A 20,113-nucleotide genomic window follows, 5' to 3' on the forward strand; every position below is an offset into this window, starting at 1 on the left:
CTCTCACCCTCTTCCCACCAGCCTTAGGTCTGTTGGAAGATTTTCAGGTTGATAATCAACCTGTTGGGCTTGGTTAGAACGTTCCTTCCATTCTCAACAAGATCAGAAGTGGGACTCAAAGACAGAGCTTCTGGCTCAGATACAGAGACACTACTCACTGTGCCCAAGACCTCTTTTGTGCCTTTGCATGTCTCCAAATATTTAAACTTATCCTGTATAACCAGCGCACGAGAGTTAAACAAACTCAGATGATTTGAATATCCAGCTCTGGCTGTCACTCACCGTGCAGAGAACAAATGAGGAGAATCAGAATCCACATCGTTTTGTTCACAAAGATCAGGGAAGAACTTGTTTCCTGACACTCAGCTCTTGTTTCTCACATTGAAATAGGTGTCTAATATAAATGCTACAAGGAATTTAAATGAGGAAGAAGATAGCAGGAAGCCAGATCATGAAACCACATTAAGGCAGCTGATGAAATCTGACCCCTAAGAACTTGAACTTCTGTCAGTTATATTTAACAAAAGAACTAAACTAATTTTCATTGAAAGGATATAAAATCCTGAAAACAAGAATGTTAAAAAGTTAGAACATATGGATAATGGTGAGCTGAGCTGGTATTGATACTGAATTGTGAGATGAGTTAGAACAGGATACCCCTCCCAATTTCCACAAACCCCACAGGAACAGAAGTATTTTTTTCATTTCTGAAATTTAGTTGTCAAATTGAATACAGAGATTTCTTAATATTTTGGGTTTATTTGCTAATCTTTGTGGATCACCCGTAAGCACCTGATTGATTTAAAAAGAATGGAGATACCCCACAAACTGATGTTCCACCTGTAGCCATTGTTGAACCTGTGGTTCCTGTTAAAATTGTACAGCCAAGGATAGTCATGCCCGATGTCTCTGTCAGAGTGGACGACACTGATCTGCCTGTGCCTAATGAGGTACCTGATGTTATTGCAGAGACTGTGGTTCCTGCCAAAGAATCAGAGGTGGTGAAACTATAACATTCCACATGGTTCAGGAAACCACTTGAATGACCGAGCTTATAAGTTCATGATGGTGTAAGTATTTTAATGTCATGAGATAAACATCCTTGTAAATGCAAAATGTACAGAAAAGTTAAAGGGTGAGGAATGTAATAATTATAGTTTTGATAAACGTAGGACTGTAACATTGAGAATAATCCTTTGTTGTAAGAGAACATGATGTGTGTAAACCAACCAGTATGCAGCATGTGGAACCTCCACGGGGAGTTGTCCTTTAGTTATAGAGTTAGATGCACACATGTAGCTGCTGCTGCTGTCTTGTAAATAAAGTTCAATGTTTCCACGCAGAAAAGTTGCTGGAAAATCAACTCTATAACAATGGGCTAGAACTTCCTGAAAATATAATGGGGTATGAACAACAAACACCTCTTTTAATGTGAAAATCAATCAGCAACTTTTGGCGATGAAGAGAAAAGCCAATGAATCTTGAAATGCCACAAGTTACTGCTGATTTGTGCCACTCCACCTCTGCCTTAAAAATATTCGAAGCCTCCCCTTCACCACCTTTTCAGGAAGAGATTTGCAAAGATTCACAACCCACTGAGTTATAAAAAATCACCTAATCTCTGTTCTAAATAGGTGACCTCTCATTTTCAAACAAGAGGAAACACCCTCTCCGCACCCACCCTGTCAAGTCCCCTCAGGAACTTATATGATTCAATCAATTCGCCTCTTACTCTTCTAAACTCCAGCAGATAGAAGCCTAGTCTGTCCAACCTTTCCTCATCAGACAATCCACCCATTCCTGGTATTAGCCTGGTAAACCTTCTCTGAACTGCTTCCAATGCATTTACATCCTTCCTTAAATAATGTGACCAATACTGTACAGAGTCCTCCAAATGTGGTCTCACTAGTGCCCTATGCAGATGAAGAATAACTTCCCTACTTTTGTATTCAATCTCCCTCACAATAAATGAAATCATTCTTTGTGTCATCAGCAAATCACTTGGACTTTTTTTTACTTGTTGGAATGTGCATTCTGAAATATCCCCTTAAATATGAGCCACTGCATCTCGATTGACCTATCCGTAAAAGTATTTTGCCAATACACTTTAGCCATCCCAGCTTTCATGTCCTTATAATTGCCCGTAATAATGTTTAAAAACTTACAGCGGGATTTTCCACACCCGCTCGCCGGCCCTTCCGGTCCCATCGCAAGTCAGTGGGGCTTCTGGCTGGGGAACTGCCTCCCCCACAGCGAGTCCCACCAGCAACAGGGCCCTAAAATCCCAGCCTTAGACTCAGACCCACTCCTCTCTCCTTCAAACTGAATGTAAAATTCATCCTACTATGTTCATTGTTTCCTCGGGGCACCTGCACGGTGAGATCGTTAATTCCTCCCATCTCATTGCACAATAGCAGGTCTAGTATAGCCTGCTATCTGGTTGAATCCAGAAACTATCTTGAAAACATTCAATGTACTCCTCAGCTAGGCTATCTTTGCCCATCCGACTTTTCCAGTCTATATGTAAATTAATGACATCAATGATTATCACCACGACTTTCTGACAAGGTCCAGTTATTTCTTCCTCTCTTGTACTAATACCATCATTCACTAACAGAGCCACCGCTACACCTTTTCCTCGCTTCCTGTCCTTCCTAAGTACCCTGTGCCCTTCAATATTCACATCCCAATCCATGTCCTCCTACAGCCATGTCTCCGTAATGGCTATCAAATTGTAATTACTGATTTCTATGTGCGCTCTCAGTTCATCTGTTTTGTTTTGAATACTACGTGCATTCAGATATAGAGCTTTTAGTTTTATACTTTTATTCTTTTTATAACTTTTAGTTTCATCTGCTGATTTACTGTTTGATTTGTTCTCTCTATCCCCCATTGTCAGTGTCTGTATTTCATATTTCCTAATAATAGCTTTTTTGTTTGACTTCTTTCTGCTCATTGAATTACAGCATTATACTGAATATGATCTGTTGCCCCACTATTTAATTTAAAAACCTCTCTACTTCGCTAGTTATGTGGCTTGCAAGAACACTGGTCCCAGCACGGTTCAGGTGTAGACCATCCCAATGGTTCAGATCCCACTTTCCCCAGTACTGGCTCTTGTGCCCCACAAACCAGAACCCACTTCTTCCACACCAGCCTTTGAGCCACATTCACCTCCTGAGTCTGATTTGTCCTGTGACAATTTGCACATGGCTCAGGTAATAATCCATTGGTTATGACCTTTGAGCTTCTGCTTCTTAATCTGGTGCCTCATTCCTCACACTGATTGTGCAGAACCTCCTTCTCTGTGCTGCCTATGTCGTTGGTGCTTACATGGACCACGATGACTGGGTGCTCCCCCTCCCAATGCCAGTTCCTCCCCAGCCCTGAGTCGACATCCCACACCCTGGCACCGAGCAGGCAACATGGTCGTGTGGACTCACGCTGTTTGCTGCAGAGAACGGTGTCAATCCCTCTGACTATACTATCCCTCACTACCACTACATTCCTGTTTGCTCCCCCCACTTGGATGACTTCCTGTGCCATGGTGTCATGGTCAGTTAGCTCATCCCCCCTGCTCACCCGCTTCTCTTGTCCAAACAAGCTGAGAAAACTTCAGACCTGGAGAACAATTGTAAAGGCTGAGGCTCCTGCACTCCTGCCCTCTGGGTCCCTTTACCTGCCTCACTCGCAGTCACACTCACCCTGTCCTAAGAGCTGTGATTGCCTCCTGGCACAAAGAATCCAGGTAACCTTCCTTCTCCCTGTTGTGTCTCAGAGTCTGTTCTGAGCTGAAGCTGCTTAAACTTCAAACACTTGCTGCCAACGTGTTTGCCCTGTAACAATGCAGTTCTTCTTCATCTCCCATTTGCAAACACAACCCTTCATTTTGTGATTAACACCTATTGTACTTTCACAGGTTTCTGTCACACCTCAACCCTGAGAATAGCAACACATTTTTCTTGTGTCTTCAAGCCACCATCTACATGACAAGGTGCAACAGCTTTGAAAACATTTTTTTCAGAGTTTAACTCTTTATTTACATTGGTCATGAACCATTAAATTTTTTGTGGAGTTAATGAATTGCGCTGAAACTGAACTACGTTCATTTAGGATTAAACATCCACCCTCACCATTCTATACACAACAAAAAGTTTTCCACCATTGAAACCGGAAGGAAACTCAGGCCTCTAAAGGCAATCTGTTCCACATGGGTAAAGTCTTCACTCTTACATGTCTAAAGCAGTGGGCCTCGGATTGACAATGCAGTGAGTTGAGAAGCACATTCATTTATTGTCATTCCCAGAAGGAAGTCCCTGTAATACCGGCACCAGTAGATCCCAATTCCAAACTGGTAAATGAAGACCAGTTCTGAACTAGGTATTACCAGTAAAACTGTCAATATCGCCGGTATTACCGGTCGCCCAGTAGGGACAGCCAGAAATACTGGTGATGTAAGTAGTACTGGTCCCAACTGGTTACTTTTGCCGTTTATCTGTTGGTGTTTATTGCTGCTGCACTTATATATTGCAGGGCTAAATGAGGATCAAGAATGTCAACAATGTACTGAAATCACACATTCCCATGCCTGTATTTGTGTGTAAGTATGTGGGTGATTGAGGATATTTGTGTATGGGTGTGTGTGTGTAAGTGTGTGTGTGTGTGTGTGTGGGTGTGTGTGTGTGAGTGTGTGTGTGTGTGTGTGTGTTTGTATGTGTGTGTGTGTGTGTGTGTGTGTTTGTGGGTGTGTGTGTGTGTGCGTGAAGATGCTCTGAATTAAATTGCATTTCAGCAGAATATGAGGTTACATTTACATAAACTCAGAAAAAACACTCAGAATAAATGTTGAATAAAATCTGCACAAATTTTATTGTGAAAAACGAGGACAGCCACACATAATTATAACATAGACATTGTCTATGCTGCTTGTAATTGACTCCAGACAAAACACTCAGAATAAAACAAGAACAGAATTACCTGGAAAAACTCAGCAGGTCTGGCAGCAACGGCGGAGAAGAAAAGAGTTGACGTTTCGAGTCCTCTTGACATTTCAGCAGAACTCGGAATAAAAGTTTGAGTTAAAGCCGTGGAAATGTTGTGAGAATCAATATCTTCCCAATTGTACACTTACTCCACATGCGTGCTTTCCGCCCCCAACTGGAACAATCAATGTGGGGGCTGCACTGTGCGTGTTCCTGGGTGTTGCACTGAGAGATATAGTCCAGGGCTGCCCTGTCACATTGAGAGGCTGGGACAGATATCTTACTGCAACCACCACATTCACTACCTCTATCGCCTCGGCAACCACCTCCAGCTCAGCCTCCTCAGTCACCACCTCCACCTCAGCCTCCTCAGTCACTGCCTCCACCTCAACCTCCTCAGTCACTGCCTCCACCTCAACCTCCTCAGTCACTGCCTCCACCTCAACCTCCTCAGTCACCACCTCCACCTCAACCTCCTCAGTCACTGCCTCCACCTCAACCTCCTCAGTCACCACCACCAACTCATCCTCCTCAGTCACTGCCTCCACCTCAACCTCCTCAGTCACCACCTCCACCTCAACCTCCTCAGTCACTGCCTCCACCTCAACCTCCTCAGTCACTGCCTCCACCTCATCCTTCTCCACTGTTGTTGCCGACTTCACTGCAACCTTCAGTTCCGCTGCTATCGCCACCTCCTCCTCTGCCATGTACCGTATCTGCCCCCTCCACCTCCGCCACTGCCGTCTCCTCCACAGTTGCCTCCTTCCCTGAGGCTGATGCTGATTCTGCCAGAGTGACCAACTCTGGGGACAATGTAAGGGATGCTTCATCGGAGGAGTGGGGTGGGAGTGCTGTCCAGACCAGCAAAGTGGTCTGCGGTTCACACCCCACCTCACTTCCAATTCTCCCCCAACACCCCCTTCCCCTGGTGGGAGTCGGGACCACCCAATCAGACTGCACCACCCACTGAATGAGAGTTTATACCCCAGTTCTTGCATTGTCCCTCTCTGACTCCTAGTCCAATTAGTAACAGGTGCTGTGGTTCCAGCTGAATTTAGCTGAAGCACCTGGAATCCCTACTGGATTTCTGACGAGTCCAGTGCAATCCAGTAGAGATCTCCTGGCCGATTGTGTCTGTACCGGCTCTCCAAATGAGCAATATGACTTCGTGCCATTCTCCTGCTTTTTCCCTGTATCCTTGCACATTGTTTCGATTCAGATAATAATCTAATGCTGCGTTGAATGCCTCAATTAAATTTGCATCCACCACACTTCTAGGCAGCACATTCCAAACTCGAGCTACTCGCTGTGTGGAAAAGTTCATTTCTCACGTCACAGTTGCTTCTGTTGCAAATCTCTTTAAATCCGTGCTCTCTTGTTCTCGATCCTTTTACGAGCGGGAACAGTTTCTCCCTCTCTACTCTATCCAGCCCCCGCATAATTCTGAACACCTCGATTAAATCTCCTCTTAGCCTTCTCCTCCCCAAGGAGAACAATCCCAATCTCTCCAATCTATCTTCGTAACTGAAGTTGCTTATTCTTGGAACCATTCCTCTAAACCTCTCCTGCACTTTCTGGTCCAACATGTTATTTCCTACTGGGAAGGGTTGAGCACAAGAACAATAACTTGCATTGATATAGAGCCTTTCTCATCGTAAAACTGGCAGCAAAGGTTTTGATGAGCTTAATTTGGTTCAGGATGGAAGATGTAAGGTCAACTAGGATGGTATTGGAGCAGTCGAATTTGTAGGTAACAACAGCATTGGATGAAAACTCAATTGGACAGGGAGGTGGATAGAATCAGTGGCTATAAGGAAAAGTGTTTGTAGTGGGGACAAAGACAGTGGCTTCAGTCTTCACAATGTTCAGTTGTAATTTGGGACTGGATGTTGGACAAACAGCTGGACAAGCAGTCTGACAGCACAGAGACAATGGAGGGGGCAAGAGAGGAGGTGGTCAAACAGGGAATCAGGCTTCGTGCTTGAAACTGCGCTTGTGGTCATTAGGAAACAGAGAATTCCTCACAAGTATTTGCTCTAATAAGGATAAAAATCATAGCATAATAACATTAAGATCATATCAGGATTCTAAAAGGAAAACACATTCTTTATTATACCTGTGGGTCTCTCATTCTACAGTTATAAAGGTTCCATCCCATGTAAAACATATTGTTGAAGTGTGAAGCATATATATTAATGTTTATAATGTTATTGGAAATTATTTTAAATAAGAGTTTAGTGGTGTCTGTATCTGTGGGCAGAATTTTCCCAGAATTGCACTAAGTGCGGTAGCGGGTGGGTAAAATGGAGTCTTACCTGCCGACGAAGATGACGGGTTTTCACACCATATCATCCCGAACCCGGATCATTATTTATTCACCCCCATGTAACACACAGTTTCCATGGCAAGCGGGCTCTCATTCGCCCACCCACCATCACCCCGCTGTTACATCACGCTGGCCGCCATCTTTAAAAGGCAGCCGCCATCAAAGCGCTCATCACCACCAGCTCACCATCCCCTGCCTGGGAGACATGGCCAGCAAAGGGAAAAAAGACTGCAGATCCCTGCTTCATTGATGGCTCCCTCAAGCGACTGCTGGATGCCATGGAGGGGCACCGGGATGTGGTCTACCCCCCGCGCTGACCGCAGGGTGGGCAGCAAAGTACCCAACCCGGCTTGGGAGGTGGAGGCAGCGGTGGTCAGTGTGAAAGTCCTGCAGAGGAGGACAGTCACCCAGTACCGCAAAAGGATGAATGATCTCCGTTCCGCCAGGGTAAGTCACTCTTTTCACAAACCCAACTCACACACTCACAAACCCATCACACATCTACAGGGCCCTCACTCACTGCCAGTGCAAGGGACATCACCATTCACCTGTTCACATACACCTTCATTGTTCTCACCCTGTCCACGGGACCACTCACCACCCACACAGGCCAGGCATACTTATCACCTGTCCCCTGCAGGCATCCTGACACACTGTCCCCATCCATATCCACACAGGACAAACTGGCACACAACAGGGGGGAAAGGTCAGAGACAGGTGGAGGGATGCCGGAGATCAAAGTTCTGACAGAATTCGAAAGCAGAGCCATCCAGCTGACCGACAATGATCGGGGCCGGTCCTGTGCTGATGGTAAGGTTGGCACTGCTCTTCTGACTGAGGGTCCAGCAGTGCAACACCCATCAGATAACCATGCTGTGAGTGATGTGTCCTGTTTCACAGGCCACTGCCATGCACTAATTATCTCCCCTTGCTTTCACAGACACATCTGGGAAGCAGCCAACAGAGTCCATGAACCAGGGTCTCCTGAAGAAACCTCTGAAGAGGAATCTGAAGGCACTCTCCCTGAAGTTCCGTCACAGAGCTCACCCACAGCCTCTGCCAGCGCAGAGACACACACCTCAGTGGGACCTAGCTTTAGAGTAGCCTCAGGATCACAATCAGGGAGCACATCGCACTGTTTGATCTACAGCAGGTGGAGGCAGGGACTTCCCAGGTCCCCTGCCACTCGGAGGACTGCTGGAGACCACAATGTTGCTGAGTCTGAGTCAGATGACAGCCTCTGGGCTCGATCATGTCACAGTTACTGGAATTGCAAAGGCAAGCTCGGGAACATCAGGAAGGGATGCCCGCTGCACTCCTCAGATTGCAAGGCGTGATGGAGGGGTCCGTCTATATTCAGGTTGAGGTGATATCTCCGGCACTGCAATACACCGAGGTCAACACTGGCAGGATGGCAGATGCCATGGAGACCTTGGCCCAGGACGTCACTCCTGTGCTGCTGTGCACGGTGAAATCCATCGCTGATGCCATATTTGGCCTCCAACAGTGTGTATGCGAGAGGGGTTACAATTAGCTCAATCTCACTCCAGCTACCTCCTCTGCTCTCAGAGTCAACCAGGGGCCCGCAGACACCGATAGGGAGGAGGATCAGCAGGTACACCCTCCGGGGCCATCCACTCAGGAGGTTCTGGGAGTGACCAGCCAACCTGACTCCCCTCTTCCTTGGATCTCAGCAGCTCCAGCCCCACAGGCTGAGGAGGGGGCCACTGCCACACAGCAGGACCCCGAAAGCAGGCCGGGGCCCACCAAGTCTCAGCCCTCCAGAGGACGCCCACCAATGTCATCACAGACAGGGCGTCACATGCAGCAGGCTAGCTCCACCTCTGCTGTGGATGTCCAGGGAGCAGCAAGATGTAGTGGCAGGGTTAGGAAAGTTAGGGAAAAGTAGTTGCACAGCCTGGGTACGGGTGTTGGGCACATGTACATACTGTTCACTATTGTCAATAAACTCCTAAGAACGTCACTCTGCCTGTGGCTCCTGGTTCTGATGAGCAGTTTTCTTGTCACTCAGATGTGAAACCTTCCTGTGCAAGATAAAGGGCAGGTGTATGAGTCCAGGGCCTTTTCCCTGTGCTCTGTGCAACCTTCAGATAACAGCGATGGTCCAGCCTCACCCTCCCTGGACACATTACTGATGCCCACACCTCGGCGGTGTTGGAATTGCTGACAGAATGGATTGGGCAGGCCCCACAGAGTTCTCTCATTCTCTCTGTGAGCTCTCAGCATCTTTAAGGTGGAGCTGACCCCCATCACACCAGCATCTGTGACCAGTGATGCGGCGCACCAGCTGCTGAAAGGGCTGAAGTGCTGAAGGCGGACACAGCACCAGATGTGTCTAAGGTTTCTTGGCTGCATTAGAGATGGTCCTGAGCATGGAGCCACCGACAGCCATCACCTCCGGGGTTGCCAGTACTTGCCCCCTAGACACCTTGCCCTCAGCAGCTGCCTACGAGGCTGGCCAGCACTTACCCCCTGGACAACCCCCCTCTCAGCAGTCACATCCGGGGTCAGGCATCCCTGAAGCCTGTAAACAACAGGCAAGCTGTGGAGAACGCTGCTGCTCACTCACCCCATTTCCCCCAGAGTCAAGGCCACCAGGTACAAATTGCCTGTGTGCTGTTGTGAATCACGTCGGCGTGCTTTCCCGCTAACGTGGACAGAGGATACGGCGGGCTTCCAAGATCCTGGCAGGATGGCCTTTTAATTATATGCTGATGTATATCAATTAGCTCCCCGCTGACCGATAGCGGGAAGCACGACCCGCTGTAGGTGGGCTGAGCGGACGATCACAACCTGCCTTCATTCTGCCATTGTGAGCAGCTCACACCATATTATCCACACATGCCACTTATTACACCTGCTGCCAGCGGGCTCGGAAAATCCTGCCCTCTGTGTGTGTGTGTCCTAATTGGATTAAAGCCAGCTTGTCTAGAGGCTTTGATGTATAGAAAAGGAGTAGGTTTGAAGTGTTAACGAGGTAAGTATGGGGACAATTTGCATTTTTTCTTTAAACAAACTCCCATAGCTTGGATTCAGAGATGGAGTGAAATATTACACCTAACCAGGTGAAGCTCAGAAACTGTGTGTTTGTTTATTTTTTCCAAGGATTACTAATAAAGTAGGTATTATGAAAGTGTCTTATTATTAGAAGAGTTAAAGTTCACATGATATAGTGATAGAATGAAAATTGCATTCAAAGAGGAAAATATGTATAAAGGATCAGAAGGCTGTTGGTGAAAAGGAGAGCGATTCTAAGAACTAAAGCCTCCAGTCTGTAAGCCTCAAGCCGCTGTCTGCAAAGACCCAGAGCTGAAAGAAACTCAATTTGAATGTGACTGTCTAGCGTGTGCTTTGCCCGGGGTCTGATTAAATCCCTGTTTTTTACTGATGCCTTAACGGAGGTATAACTTGGAGTCAGATTAATTAGGGGATTTTTGTAGACATTATAGTAGTAATTTTGTCAACATATGCATGTGCTCACAATCTTTCTTGATTAATAAATGTTTAATTTAGTTTTATAAAAACCTTTTGAGACTCAGTGGTCTTATTACTACAGAATTCAAAGCCTGCATCTTCAATCATACAAATTGCATCAGTTAGTTATGACAGTTGGTTCAAGTTTCTCTCTTGGATTTGAACCACTCAGCATTTACCATTGGCTGCGTCTGATAAGAACTATTGGTTTCCAATAAATGAATCTTTCAGGTTGCTTTTTGTTACAGAATTTGTTAGTCTTAACACAAGAAATCCAGTTGTGTAGACACTAAGGCAGCAAACAGATAAATTATTGTCAGGATGTTGATATACAATTTGAAGTTCGCAGCCATCATTTTGCTTTTTGATTGCTCCACTAATTTAATGGTTAAAATTATTTGATGAGAAAATCAATTTTTATTCTGTAGAATTATTAAAAGAAATTCAAAGCTCGAAGGATAATGAATATTTTGTCAGGATGAAAAATTCCATCAATGTAGATGTAACCCCAGAATCTTCTTTTCCCTCTTAGGTCAAGCTGTGAGGATCTGATTCATTGAGTGTCTGGAACAGAAAATCACCAGATTAATTAAGACTGAGAACGATGCATTATTTTACATGCAAACAGAATTCTGGCTACGCCAACAATTGGAGGCAAAGCTTGTGATGAACTGGAGCTATGTCAAGATCACACTCCTCACCCATTGCATGTGTGCTAGGAAAAGGTATCAGTTGTGCCTCTCTTGAAGAGATGTAACACCATTTTCTCATGGGTAACTAATGCTCCCATGCAGCTGGTGTTTTGGGCAGAAATAGATCGCTGTGGCTACTTTATTAAATATATTTTATACAGTGCAGTTGCTGCTTCCAGTAACAATTCTCTTGGGTCTGTATCTCTGTCTCCTGTTGCAGTCTGCATAATTTTATGTTTCCTTGTGTTCTTGTTGAGAAACAATCATCCCTGTTGCTCTGTTAGTTTCTGCCTTCTCCACTTCCTCCCTTCCTTTTCTTGTATTGACTGTTTTGTAAGATTAGATTAAAATATGGAATGGTTCTATTATGGATGGGTTACATAGGAACATAGGAACAGGGACAATTGAAGGGAAGTTTAAAACATCTAAAGGAAATGAGAGAGCAGAAGTGCAGGGTAGTGAAGAGGCGAATGGTAATCAAAGTATGATGAGAAGGGGCAGAACAAGGGGCAGAATAGTGCAGCAGAATGAGAACCAGAATGAGCAATAATGGTAAAAAATCGAAGCTTAGGGCTTGTTAACTGAATGCACGCAGATGAGTTGACGGCACAAATAGAAATATATGGATATGACTTGATAGCCATGACAGAGACATAGTTGCAGATTGACCAAGACTGGGAATTCAATATTCAAGGGTATTTGACAATCCGGAAAAAAATGGCAAAAAGTAAAAGGAGGTGGGGTAGCTTTGTTAAGAAAGGAAGGTATCAGTGCGGTGGTGATATAGCTGGCATAGATTGTGATGTGGAATCAGTTTGGGTCGACATAAGAAATAGTAAGGGACTCATCTCTAGGCCTCCAAAGAGATGGCCCTAGGAGACCAATGCTAATTCACATCTTGCAGGAGGAGTACAACAGGAGCGTGGACCCTGGTGACCTAGCTGTATGCCTCATGGTGTACAGGGAGTGGAGGTGAAAGAGACGAGAGCAATGGAGGGGTCTGGCTGGGTAGGGGGAGGAGCAGCAGCCTCAAGAAAAAGGGGAGGCTGGGGCTCCTGTGCATACTGCTGAAGAGCCACAAGCTAGACTCAGGCTCTACAGACGCCCATAGCATTCTGCAGATGAATGAGAACCAGTGTCGCCGAAGGCTGCTCAAGACCTGGAAACTAGTCAGTCACATATGAGAGTAACTGTGGCACACAATCTTTATGCCAGTGGCTCCTTCCAGGGCTCCAGAGGTGACCTCTGTGGGGTCATACAAGCCTCCATAAGTAAGTGCATCCAGGAGGTCACGGACACCATACTCACAAAGGGACACAACTTTGTGCATTTCGCTTGGGATCAGGCAAGCCCAAGGAGCAAGAGCCCTGGGATTTGAACAGATCTCTGGTTTTCCCCAAGTACAGGGTGCCATCGACTGCACTCACGTGGTGCTTATATCTCCATGGCAACAAGCTGTGCAGTATGTGGACCACAAAGGCTTCCACTTGCTGAACATTCAGTTGGTCTGTGTCCACAGCAAACACATCCTGCAGGTCTCTGCACGATTCTAAGGGAGTGTCCGTGACTCCTATATTCTCAGTAAGTGTCAGATCCCTGACCTCATCCAGCTTGTTCTGCAGGAATACAGATGGAGAGAGCGTAAGCAGGGTGCCTGCCAGGTCACATGAGAAGGGCACCCGACACGTGTGGGTGGTAAGTGGTGCCATGGATGAGGACAGGATTGGCGGGGCAGAGGAAGGTGTGTGTGAGAGGGTGAATGCTGATGTCCCTTGAGCTGGTATTGAGTGAGATCCCTGTGAATGTGTGATGGGTTTTTGAGTTGTGAGTGCTGAGAAAAGTGACTTAACCTAGCAGAAAGAAGGTGACCATTCATCCTCTTTCAGCGCTGCGTGGCTGTCCTCTTTAGCAGGGCATTGGCACTGACCACTGCTGCCACCACCTCCCATGCTGGATTTGTTGCCATGCTTGTTGGTCTTTGCCCAGAGTTGGGTTGGAGGACTTCACGGCAGCTCTCACAGTGCCCAGCAGGCCGAGGGAGGCAGTGCTAAATTTTGGATGCAACGTTTCCTCCCTTGGGCAGCTATGAATTCCTAGCAGTTTCTGATGCCTTAGAGAGAGATATCTCTGTGCAGGAGCAGCCTTTAAATAGGGCGTCTGGATAAATGAAGGCCTGAGGTGATGGTGGGGTGGCGAATCAGAGGTCTTCCCACCAGCGGCCCAGTGTGTTTCCTGTGAATGCATAATTAATGAGGCAGAACGTGCCAGGAATAGGATAATAAGGTGTGAAACTCTGCCATTGCAGCCGGTGGTTAATATCCCAGAAGGGAAAAACAGTAAAAAATGGGAAATAAGAATACTGGCCTGAGCGGGTCTCATATTCTTTAACATGGAACACCAGTAAAAACTGGGAAATCAGGGTATTGGTCTGTGCTGTTTTTTCACACCCAGGATGTCCTTTTTCCCACTCACTGCTGCACTTTGTGCAAATCTCGGATGATTCTGCCCATAGAATCTGTAAAACACCTTGTTTCAATCTGTGCACCTTAACATCAATGCAAGTTTTTCTTGACAGTATCTGTGATCAATGTTTTTGAAATAATTGATGGAGAATTTACTGTCATGAAAGTTTAATAATTTTCATAATATTTTCTGGTTTATTATGGAGTCGGTTTATGGGGGTAAGTGTTTGGGTCTGTCTGTGTGAGATTTAATTACATTTGGAATCGGGTAGATGGCAAGATTTAACTCAACAAAAGAAGCTGTGTATTTGACATGCTAATGAGTAAACATGGATGCTGGTTTAGCAAGTAAAGTGTAAATGGAATTTGCATTTTTAGATAAATGAAGGGAGATTTGGATTTCAAAAGGATTTTAGTCTCTACAATTATCCAGTTAAGCAAGGCGAAGGAATATGTTTCTTTATCTCAAAGGTTACTGACAATATATATTATCGACATGAAAGTTTTTATATTGTGAGGAAGATACAGTTTCAAAAATATATGAAACAATAGGGTTTACATGTTAAAAAGAGGGAAACATATATAAAGGAGAATGAGGCTGTGTGTCAGGAGAAGGCCATTTGAGACCAAACAGAAGTGGTTGAAGTAGCCTTAATGAAGCCTCCAGCATTTGTGCATAAGCCTGCTGTCTACAGAACCTGAAGCTGGAGAAAGCCATTTGGAAATCCACTGCCAAGATCATTGTGTTAATTTGCTGGATCAGCTTGAAAGCTAATATCTATTCTTTGGACAGTTGCATTAAAGGGGGTATAACTGGGAGTCAGGTTAATTAGGAATTTTAGGAGTTATTTTAGAAGAAATTTGTAGACTTATGTAAGTAATTGAAATCTATTTTTTGTAATAAATATATTTAATTATATATTTTTTAAATCTCTAAATTTCTTGGTAGACTTATGATGTCTGAATTCAGTGCATGCATCTCGTAATAAATATAAATTGCAAAACCATTGTGACAGCTCGACCAAGTTTCACTCGTGGATTTGGTCTGCCTGACACACATCATCTGCCACATCATAATATTGCAAACTGCCCATAATGATTCTTATACAGTCCATAACCCTCACCTTAGATTTTCTCGTACACCATGTGCCCGAAACAGCACAAATCACCAGGAGAGTAAAGAGCACCCAACGTATCACATCCCAGATAATGTAACTGAGCAAATGAGAAGAAATATGAAATCATTTAAATGAAATGAGACTGTTTCATTTTTGAAACATGACTCTCCTCTTTACACTGTAATCTTTTGAAGCAACATAAAGTAGACAAGGGACTTTAGCTAAAAAAATCAACTAAAGTTCTACTTATCAACTTCATGATCATTAGATAAAAATCAAATGAAGCAAATTTCTTTAGCATGTCCATAATGTCTAACTGTAATGCTAAGCTAAATCGTAAGTGAAAATTCTTTGCACTGGCCATTGTGAGCAGCTGGAACAGGCTGCCAGGCCTTCATTTAAACAGGCCGCTGGGTCACCATTGGACCTGGTTATCTGTGCACACCCCCTGCTGCTCACACACTCCCGCTATCCTCGGGAGTCGGGAAATACGCTGGGACGGCATAAATTGGCCGCCCGCGCAAAATGGCGGCACAAACCCGATGGTGGACGGCGATGGGGTCCACGCCTGCCCGTGCTCGCTCACGCTCTACCACACCCCCAACCCCGCCAAGCGGAAAATTCAGACCATAGACTTTCAATACTTTTTAAATCATTGTCAATAATCTGGATAAAAGTAAGTGCACTGCATGTGCTAGAAATATGAATGGAAAACAGAAGATTCTGGAAACATTCAGCAGCTCAGTTGGAATCTGTGGGGTGAGTGGACCTGCTTCACTTCGTGTGTGGACTAGAATTCTGAAGAAGTGTCTGCACCCAAACCATAAACGTGTTTATTTTCTCCACAGCTGCGGACATACCTGCTGTCCATTTCCAACTGTCCCTCTTTCTGTTTGGCATTTAGTTGGCGTTTTCTCTTTATCACCATTGGAACTTCAAAGACCCGATTCCTGAGTGTTTACATCGGACTACAATTTCTGCTACTTATTGTCGACAGCTCAGGCTAATAATATGGAAATGGGACCAGAGCTGCAAGATGTCTCTCATTAATGAAACCAAGGGATGTGCAGATATATCACGCTAATTCTTCCTTTTCATCAGCCCAAATACAACTACTCTGTCAGTGTAGACAGCAGCAAGGTAGGTTTGACAAGTACAACTCCTCACACACTGTGAGGTTACCTTAGCGGTGAAGTAATCAAGGTGAATAAGACAAAAAACACCATCTGAGCGGCAACACAATGGAAAAGCTCACTCCTTGCTTGTATTTTCCAACAGAAAAATGCACCCTCATTAAGAAGGTAACACAACAGCATGATATAAACCCAGCCACCATTTCCATTCTGATGAGCTACTTTCCAAATTAATGAACAACCTTCACTCCTTTGGCCAATCGTATCTCTCACATATGGAAGCAGTGCCAATCCATGAGAACATTGTACCTTTCAGGATCTGAAGGTGTGGCTCGATTGGTAGTGGAAATTATATCTGTACTTGTCAAATGTGTAGTTGGTGATACTGTTGTAGAAACGTTACAAAAATACTCAGGTCCTGTTGAAACAAGAGAATAACATTCAGATTCACCTCATTTTCACTTGTAGTCAACTGAGAGAGCATCATTGTCAAATGGAACCTCATTAATTGAGGAAAAGCCTGGCTGGTAGAATTGATTTCTGTGTAATTTACCCCTCTCTGGTCACAAGTGCTGATACCTGGTGGTGATCTATCTTTACTGGTAATTTCACTTTCTTTCCTATATCTGAGAGTTGGTGGGACAGAGTTACTAGTGGGCCAGTTAAGGGCTCAGGTTGGTGGATTACAATCCAGAGATACACTTTCTTGACATGAATTTCATGTGAACACTTTAAACAGTCACATCCTAATACTGGCAATGGTCACTTTCTGCCCTTTGGTGGCAGTTTTCTGAGCTTGCAGTCAAGATGAGAATCTTCATCAACTGACCGTGAATGTCTCAAACCTGCCAGTGATTTTCTGTCCATTTAATTATAATGACCCACCTTGCTGCTGGGACTGGCTCTTCCCTCCCCCTCCCACCTCCAGTTTGCTCTCAGATAATTGGTTCAGATGTATTTTAATAAATCGTTTCTTTCAAAAAGTAAGAAACAAGTTGTGCTGATTCATCACCTTTCACAACCTTGGGATATCCCAAAGTGTTTCAGAGCCTATGAAGTACTTTTGTGAAGTAAAGCTAAAGTTTTAATATTGGGAAACGTGGAAGTTAATTCGTACACAGCAAAGCCACAAACATCAGTAAAACATTCACTAGATGATCTGTTTTGTAGTGACATTAACAGGCTCAATAGACCAAGTGGCCTGCTCCTGCTCCCAGTTTGTGTGTATTGGTTGAGGAATAAAGGCTTCAAGGAGAACTTCCCTATTCTGTGAATAATACCCTGGAATTGTTTACATCTACCTAAGGGGGACGTGGATCCTCAATTTAACACCACATCTACACAGCAGCACCACCACCAGGATAGCACTAACTCAGTGCTGGATCATGGTATCAGCCTGAATTTTAACTTTAAGGGGAAACTTGAACCTAGAAAAGACTAGCATCAAAGGTCAGAGTGCAACTGAGTCCCTGCTGACAACTCCAGTACAAATACAGTTTACAGGTGTAATTTCTACCTGCTGCTGACAGTCTTTGGTCTGAGGCTTGTGACAGTGGGATTTTATGGTCCTGCTGGAGTGCATGGAGTTTAGAATGGCTCACTGCATTTTACAGCCCAGTCCCTGCCGCAGTGGGGGTGTAAAATTCCACCCTTCTTCCCTGACAACTGAGGCAAGAGACCACATGACCAGAGTCAATATATTTGCATATATGAATTCCTGTCTCCTGCTGCTCAGGTGAAAATGTGATTCTCTTTGTTTTCTGCCCATGTTGGTGTTTCTCGGTGAACATGCTGCACCCAATCTGCAGAAAATTGAACCGCTACATTCAAATAGGCTAAAGTCCTCCTTATTTCAGAACCAGGGTCATTGTTTTATGGGGAGCGAATAGTTAATTTTTTATACAGGATAATTTGAGATTTTGACTGGAATGTTGGAACTTAACTACACAGGGGAGAGAATTCAGCCCATCACTCGAATGCTGGTTCTTTGAATGATCTGCTCATTTAATTCCATTTCAATGTCCTTTTCCCACACCCTCATATGTTTGTTTCCCTTTTAAAATCCAGTATTAAATTTGTTTGTAAACTTATTTCAGTTGGGCATTCCATGTCCTAAAAACAGTTTGCATGAGTAAAATTCTCCAAATTTCTCCCTTTGTCCTTTTAGTGATAATTTTAAAGTTAATGCTCTCTTGTTGCTGTCTCACTGACTAGTGGAAATAGTTAGAGTTACCTTAGCAAAATTTCTAACAGTTTCCAAGGCCTCCAGCTGATCATTCACCTCAGTTGTGATGATGCTTTCCTCATTAATAAAACCTCTCATCCAAGGTTCCATTTTAATTCAATTCTTCTCTATTCTATCAGTGACATCCTTCCCAAACTAGGACACAACAGTTGGAGGTTGCATTTCACAATTCCATCTGCTGGAAATAGACAAATTGCTTTATGAAAGCTCTGTCAATCAAATGCTATTTTGATTTGATGGGTTTGTTGGAGATTCTGCAATATTTTTGCATGTTTTGGGGATATTTTACAATCCTGTCCATTTTTCATGAAAAATGCAACTTACTGGCATGTTCAGAATGTTTGAGGAACCAAAGAGAGTGAATTTGGCCAGTTGCACTTGCTCAGATTGATAGATGGAACTGAACCTGTGACCAGTTTGGATAGAAATGAATTTTAAAAATTCATTCGCCACATTGTTTGTAGAAAGTAACACTTACCAATGGTTCCAATTCGTATCACATAACTGCAGTTTGTCCCTGTTTCATTGATGATTGAAATGTTAACAGTGACAGTGTCACTGGAGTTTTCTCCCTGATTATTTGAGGCTGTGCAGTAATATTGATGATGTTGCTGTTTGAAGGATTGACAATGTAGATCCAGTTTATTGGTGTCAGAGATCTTTGAATCTTCAGACAGGGTCATTTCAAACCATGTGTATTGAATGGGAAGGGATCCCTGGACAGACTCACAGGAGATGGACACTGAATCCCCAGAACTAGCGACATTTGGTGGTGATGAAAATCTAAGCACAGGAACAGACACGGGTTCTGTTGGAAAGAAAGAAACATTCAGATACTGAACATTTAATAATCAAATACTCTTCAAACTTTGCACTTCATCTCAGCCAGGCTCTGCCATGTTGGAATCTCACCAAGACATCTACCACTCTATGGGGTGGATGTTTAATTTGGGTTTGGGAACTGGACATGGGAAATAGTTCCAGGTCCTGACACCATTCACCATTCTTTAGGCATGCCCACTGCAATTTTCAATGTTCCAGCCAATCAAAAGCCTGGAACTGGGCTCACCATCCAATCAGGGACAGTGGGCGGGCTCCTGATGCTAGAGAGCCTCACCAGGTGAGGTGGGAGTTGCTGACCTGAGCATGGAGACAGCAAGGGGAAAGTCCAGGTAAGTTTATTTTATGTTTCAAAACCCGGCAGCTGCCGGGCCATGATCCTTAAGGGGCAATGTGGTCTGCTTGCATTGCTGAATGAAATCCCAGTGGGTGCTGGATTGGGTCTTTAATTGGCCCCTTTGGTAAATGTTATTTCCTAAGTTAGCAGCCCATCACTTGACTTCAAGCCGCCCGCTTTCTAAATGTTTGGGGCTTGGGATTGTAATGGTAAATTAGCATGGAGACCAGCGGTGCCAAATTTCACACCCACCCACCTCTAATCCTGACACCATAATTTTTAAAAATCCATCCCCATATCTCTCCATCCTCTTAGAGGCCTGAGTTAACCTTTCAGCCATTATATCAGAACAAATCAGGTCTCCAGATCAGAGCAGCAGCAATGATACTGAGAGTATGTTAACATGAAAATCATGGTGAACAATATCTCTTCGTAGCTGGTAGTGAGCCTCCAATGCTGCTTCATTGTTTGTGAGTTGAATGT

The 20,113-nt window shown here is 44.4% G+C and overlaps 1 protein-coding gene across 1 annotated transcript in view; it reads right to left on the bottom strand.

The window, feature by feature from the left end:
• Positions 1 to 20,113, bottom strand: part of LOC121282008 — a 213,884-nt gene that overhangs the window by 182,579 nt on the left and 11,192 nt on the right. Inside the window, 1 exon segment of the mRNA XM_041195321.1 lies at positions 18,932 to 19,261. Within this exon segment, the coding sequence (XP_041051255.1) occupies positions 18,932 to 19,261 (330 nt within the window).

The sequence above is a fragment of the Carcharodon carcharias genome, chromosome 9 (assembly GCF_017639515.1).
Source record: "Carcharodon carcharias isolate sCarCar2 chromosome 9, sCarCar2.pri, whole genome shotgun sequence".
Lineage (NCBI taxonomy): Eukaryota > Metazoa > Chordata > Chondrichthyes > Lamniformes > Lamnidae > Carcharodon > Carcharodon carcharias.